Source organism: Brienomyrus brachyistius, chromosome 9, assembly GCF_023856365.1.
Source record: "Brienomyrus brachyistius isolate T26 chromosome 9, BBRACH_0.4, whole genome shotgun sequence".
In the NCBI taxonomy this organism is placed as follows: Eukaryota; Metazoa; Chordata; class Actinopteri; order Osteoglossiformes; family Mormyridae; genus Brienomyrus; species Brienomyrus brachyistius.
This window is the reverse complement of record NC_064541.1, coordinates 18,068,357-18,074,580: the sequence shown is the minus strand read 5'-3', so window position 1 is coordinate 18,074,580 and position 6,224 is coordinate 18,068,357. Positions and strand designations below refer to the sequence as shown.

At 43.4% G+C, this 6,224-nt stretch overlaps 1 protein-coding gene across 1 annotated transcript; it reads left to right on the top strand.

The window, feature by feature from the left end:
• The first annotated feature begins 223 nt into the window (after positions 1 to 223).
• On the top strand, positions 224 to 5,422 carry LOC125749598 (uncharacterized). Its single transcript, XM_049027023.1, has 6 exons — positions 224 to 275; positions 749 to 874; positions 1,563 to 1,602; positions 1,795 to 1,869; positions 2,290 to 2,322; positions 4,620 to 5,422. The coding sequence occupies exons 2-6, from the start codon at positions 752 to 754 to the stop codon at positions 4,961 to 4,963; spliced, it is 615 nt and encodes a 204-aa protein (XP_048882980.1). The 5' UTR covers positions 224 to 275; positions 749 to 751; the 3' UTR covers positions 4,964 to 5,422.
• The last annotated feature ends 802 nt before the right edge of the window (positions 5,423 to 6,224 follow it).

The following is a 6,224-nucleotide window of genomic DNA, read 5'->3' as shown; positions in this document are numbered from 1 at the left end:
AGTTACCTTTTGAAGTAGTTCTCTGTCTCATCGCACTGTATGCGAGCTGTCGTGTGATGTTTAAGTGCGATGCTTACAGAGTCTCTTCCATTAGCTTGTCAGGCTGCTTAACAGCGTCTCGTCGTCCCCCCCATACCCCGTGTTCTTTTTCCAACCACAAATGTGGAAAATAGAAACATCACCGCATATTACACAGCCCACATGAAAAGGAAAAACCCTTACAGCCTCTTTATCTACTTATGTGTCTATAACAGTACACTACAAGGTACACTAAGGTAAGACACTCTCCGATTACTGACGCATCATTGCATTTTCTGCCGGTCAGAGATACACTTAGGGAATCACTGCAGGCCAGTCAGAAGCTCTGGGTGCCAGTGTTGTATTTTCTATGTACCGCCATGTGTCAGTGTGATTTGCGTAGACAGTCTCTTCATACTTAGAGAGTTTCGGATCCCTTGGGGAAGTAATCCGGCAGAGAACTGTCCGGTGGTGCTGTGATTTTACAGAAGGAAAACAGCTCTGAATAGATTTGTGTATCAGTAAAATTGATATGCAAAAGAGTTTTCTAATAATCTGTGAAACTGTACCGGGAAATGGTTGTTGCTATTTCAGTCTATGAGGTTTAGCTGTAGCGTACCAGGCTGATTGAGAAGAGTGACAGTGATCTTGAGAAGCGGAGCCGTCGTGTGACGGCCCGGGGGGGGGACTCGCCGAGGGTCACGGCTCTGTGTTCTGCTGGCCCCCACAGACCATGTGCCGGCAACAGCAGCACCCACACTTCTCCCTGCTGCTGACGTGGTGCGGTCTGCTGACGGTGGCCGTGGTGGCCGTGGCTGCTGCCTTGGTGATACTGACAATGGGAGAGAAGGAGCAGGTAAGCGCCATGAGGCTGGGGTATGAAGGGTAAGCTCAGCTATGGGGCAGAAGAATTAGCTACCTGAAATGACCACACTGTATATTCTGTATAGAACGCTTTATTATTATTATTATTATTATTATTATTATTATTATTATTATTATTATTATTATTATTATTATTATTATTAGCACTGTTTCCTCACATCATCTCTGGGACCAGGGTTTGAGTCTCTGCCATCCTCCATGCGGGTCGCATTTGCATGTTCTCTCCCTGTTGTCGTGGGGTTTCCTCCAGGTACTCTGGTTCCCCCCCCCCCCCTCCCCCCCCCCCCAGTCTGAAAACATGCTGAGGTTAATCGGAGTTACGAAATTGCCCATAGGAGTGCATGTGTGAATGAATGGTGTGTGAGTGTGCCCTGCGATGGGCTGGCCCCCCATCCTGGGTCGTTCCTTGCCTGGCACCCATAGCCTCCAGGCCCCCCGCAACCCTGAATAGGATAAGCAGTTACAGAAGATGGATGGATTATTAATAACTATCTACGTTTTTGTTGTTATCGTTGTTACTGAAAAATATACTCTGTTTCGTTGCATTAAACTGCAGCACCGACTACCAGCGTATGACACCTGTTTGTTAGCTACTTTGTGGTTACTTGCAGTTTCAGTTACTTGAAGTTAACCTTGAGCTCATCCATTTTCATTCTCAGAATGCATCAAAGATACCTGGGATGCAAGAGAGGCATCAGGGTAGGTTCCGGATCGGTCTCAGTCAACAGCATGTGACTGTTTAGCTCTCATTAAAGGGGCACACTGGCCACAAACTGGCTATAATTTTACAAGGACACCGGTAATGAAAAAAGCATATTTTTAATTTGTAAGATTTTTAAATGATTTGATTTGTAGAATGAAAACAAGTAAACTGCCTTTTCTCTTTTACAGCAAATGCAGTGATTGCACCAACTGGTGCAACAAGCACATCAACTACTGCAAATAATGAATCAACTGCTGCGACAAGTATGTGAGATAGTTTCTCTAAGCTAGAATGGAAGTGTATGAACAACATTAAAGAGAGCAGATGTAAATGGACTACATGATGTACAGAAGGGAAAAGAGTGTAAATTCAGATCTTTTTCCCCAAAGTGGCTAATGGGGTACATTTACATACAGAATGAGTGCTGAATACATCATGATTTGTTACATTTCAGTAAGGAGGGAATGATCTGGTAGATAATAATCCAGTATTTTGGGGTGGGGGCGGGGGGTAATCATGTCTCCATTAGCGTGTAGGATTATGTGCCAGTCAGGAAGGATGCAGCATGAAAATGAAAGTTAAGGACTATGGGCAGACGTCCAGGCTGCAAGTCGTAATGTCAAACAACAAAGAGGAACGCTGACTTAGTTTTTTTTAAGAAGAGCATTCTGCTTGCATTTTAGGGCGACCCTTCTGGCATATTCAACTAACTTATGGTAAGTGAATCTCCAGCTCTCAAGAGACCAACCTTTTCATATATGTATTTTTTATCTATCACTATTTTTTTTTTTTTTTTTTTTTTTTACAAAAGTCTATTATGTAATCATACCTGCCTTGGGAGGTTGGTGATGAAGATGCGGGTCCACCACAGAGCAGGGGGCTAATTGCATGGATACTGTACTGAGTTGCAACTTTCATCCACTGAACAGATAGCAAGGTTTCTGCAAGATGACTCAGATGGTAACTGCATCTCGAGAGAAATGACATGAAGTTTCCATGGAACATCCTGGATTAACTAAAGCAATAGAAACTTCAAAACGTCGTATTCAGAAATGAGACGGCAGCATCTCGCTGTTACGCTTTTCATTTGGAATGCCTCAGTGTAGAGGCCACAAGCAGTGTATCGCTTACACTGGTCCATCTCAGCTCGCCCGTAAGCTTGCTGCTTGACATTTTACTTACATGGCAGACACGTTTTTGCAGAAATCAGGGGCAGACAGTCCCTGGAACAACCGGAGGTTAAGAGCCACACTCAAGGCCTCAACAATGAAATTACTCTGTTGGTGATAAGACTTGAACTTGCGACCTTAAGATCACAGCAACACCATCCCCAGGTCAATTATTACATCCACATACAAAACGCATTAATTATTCTCTGATTAAATTTTGATAGGATGGTTACTCTCCTAGGCATTACTTGACATTAGTAAATTTAATTAAGGAAATTGTGGCTACATTTACCATATAACTATTTAAATATTTCATGGCGCTTAATTAGATTGACCGTTTAAGACCCAAACATTTACTAATTACTCTATTTTTCTCAAAATATCTTTTCATGGGCCCGATTGAGTGATTTCCTTGACTGCTTTTTGGAGCAGAAAGGCTTGTGTGCACTACAAAAGACAGCTGGTGTTTAACATAACTTTGGGGCAACTGGGTGCTTGGTCATGATCCCCAGATCCGGGACTTAGAACAGCTGCGAGAAGCTGATTGGTCTAAAGAGGATGCCTGTCACACAGCAGGCGTGCATGCAACAAAGAGGGGCACCGGAACACAGCTGCATGACTTTTTGGAGACTGTTCAGAAACCGCATGATCATTGCCTCACACCTTCCTACCCACCCCCAACCTTATGGGCATATATGGGAAGCCAGTGTGTGACTCACAGTGTACCCTAACCAGCTCTGTCAGAGGGATGTAGCAGTGAAACTGGGGTAAGCAGAGGAAATGTCAGTTCCCTGGCTTTTATATTTGTTTGTGTGGGGTTTTTTTAGCAAACAGATATGTTAAATGCCGGACTAATACCTTTCTGTAACCTTTGTAAAGGTGCATAGTCACCAGTTTTCACATCCCCTGCAACAGACTTCCGTATCTCACTTTCAGGCACTGCAGAGTAGCTATCAGTAACTGTTGGGTCCCTCTGAGGGCGCGCTCACTTCACTGCAGAGGTCCATACAAGGGCAATGATTTTCCGAACAAAAGAAAAATACGCTGGTATAGAAATAAGAATTTTGGAAGACTATAATCTGTAGCATTGGCCAGTGATATCTTGTAAGACAAATAAGCAACTATCGTGGTCAAAGTCAAAGTTGGTGTTATTTTCAGACGCAGATATATGACGCATACTGAGCTGAAATGCTCATAGTGCAAATGAAAAGTAAAAAATGAATAAAGAAATAAGGTAAATAATGTAATAAATAAATAGAATATAAATGGCAACACATATGAACATAATATAGACATGACGTTTTAAGACGTGACGTTAAGACAAGGAGACGTAGTTAAACCATCTGACCGGTGGGGAGAGATTGTGCAAACTGACAAGTGTTCTAAGCAATTAACAGGGCAGCTCAGCCCATTGTTGTGTCAGTGTGGTGTTACTCCCAGGACAATGAGACGATTAAATGAACGAAGCCGATTCATTGCTAGTTACACTGACAATAGATCCCTGATGGAATTTTTGAATAACACATATTGTACACATGTCTTCTCTTCATTGTTCTGACATGCTAACACACATATGCACACACCTGACCTGTTAGTCTCTTGTATAATTAATTGAAAGTTACGTTAATTAAAGCAAAGTTAGAGGTTACAGTGCAGTTACTTTTATTGGGAGTCATTCGCTATAACACTGCCCACAAACCTGAGAGAATTAGATGAGTTGCTGCATTGAAATAAATTTTGCCCAGCAGGGAAAAAAACATGAGCATGATGGTGGTCAACAGTATGGGTGGTCCCCATCCCATACTTCCCCCTCCCCCACGATTCTTGTTGACTTTTACCTCCAGATGGCAATTCGTGGATTCAGGATCTGCAAATACACGACTCCACCACCTCCATCTTCCTCCACAACAACTCGGTCACCCTGAACACCGGAGGGCTCTATTACTTTTATGCCCTCACCACATTGCGTCCATGCCAGAAAAAGAAGACGAACGTGCTGCTGGTGAGGAACGAGATCCCGGGGAAGAAAAGGCTGCCGCTGATCGAAGTGGGGATTGAGGGCACAGCGTCTTTGAGTAAGCTAATTAGCTGCGAGAAAGGAGACAGTCTGATGCTGGAGGTGAATCCCATAGAATGTTCACTATGGAGCCCTCATAAGACGTACTGGGGTCTGTTCCTGCTATCTTAATGTTTCTAGAGACGGGATATTAACTTATCATCGACATGTGGAAGGGGCGCTCACTCTGCGTGAAGGTTGTTTTCTGAAAACACGGGTATATTTCAACGCTGGCATATTTCTAACAGTTCCGTTGAAACTTAAGATGAGACCGGCGAAACTATGCACAGTTCTGACTAACTCCACGCCATTCTTAGAAAAAAGGGGATGTGGAGTCTTTTTTTATAATTACCTGTTTTAAACTTACGTGAAATGAAAAGCCACAGTCATGTGTGTTGTTGGAAAGTATGCGGATTGCATATAACATGGGTTGAGTTCAGTATTATCATTTAAATCAGAGTATTTTGAATGTAATACGTAAGTAGGCTTTTTAAATGTTTATTACTGTGATGTCATTTTTATATTTGCTATATAATTTGAATGCCATTTATTTAATTTGCAGTGACTGTAAATAAAACCCATTTGCACATACTTGTACAGCTTTCATGACCGGTTATCCAGTCCAGGGAATGTGATGAATCTTACGAATAAGCACAGCGTATCAGGAAGGGGTCACTCCTGATAGGACGCCTGTCCACTGCACGGCATAGATATCTAAAGACAAAATCAAGCACCGAAGGCAATGTAGACTCACCAGTGGGCCAAGTTTATGGGTAGCACATGGAAACCAGACTATCCAGTGTAATCCTAAGTAAACAGTGGGTGGATATTGAAACTGCCCACACACGGAGTCAGGAGCAGGACAGGCCTGGAGTTAAAAATCCACCCTGGACTATGAGGTCACCCACGGTGGGGGCCAGGAGGGGGGGGGGGGGGACGATGAATTTTACTGAGGGGAGGAGGGCCCCCATGATAACCTGCAGAGTGATAAATTTTGCCAGCCGGGGCAGAGGGGGGAGGTGTCCCGCATGTCCACTGGGAAAGTGCAGTGCCAGATGGCCAGTGCAGCCCTGGTCAGCGGTGTAAATGCCAGCGTTTTTACTCTATTACCTTATTATATTTTTACTTGATTGATTAACCTGAAACGACTCCCTTAGAAAATGACCACAAAAAACAAACAGTAAAACAGCACAGTGGTGAGACCAGCTGGTCTAATGGTTCCTTACTTCGGGTTCACTGGTCTGATTTTTGACTCTGTACCACGGGGTAAGATAGTTGACATGCAAGAAGCTGCACACTTTATAAATACATAAAATGCAGTGAGGACCCTTAATACCACAGCCATGTTAGGTATGAGTGGAGAATGAGCTCAATGACGATGCAGTTTTGTGAG

Excerpts from the sequence above, each read along its gene's own strand:
- LOC125749598 (XM_049027023.1), top strand. The coding sequence starts at position 752 with ATGTGCCGGCAACAGCAGCACCCACACTTCTCCCTGCTGCTGACGTGG. Across the intron at positions 1,603-1,794 it reads GATGCAAGAGAGGCATCAGG|CAAATGCAGTGATTGCACCA; the intron begins GTAGGTTCCGGA and ends TCTCTTTTACAG. Across the intron at positions 1,870-2,289 it reads TGAATCAACTGCTGCGACAA|GGCGACCCTTCTGGCATATT; the intron begins GTATGTGAGATA and ends CTTGCATTTTAG.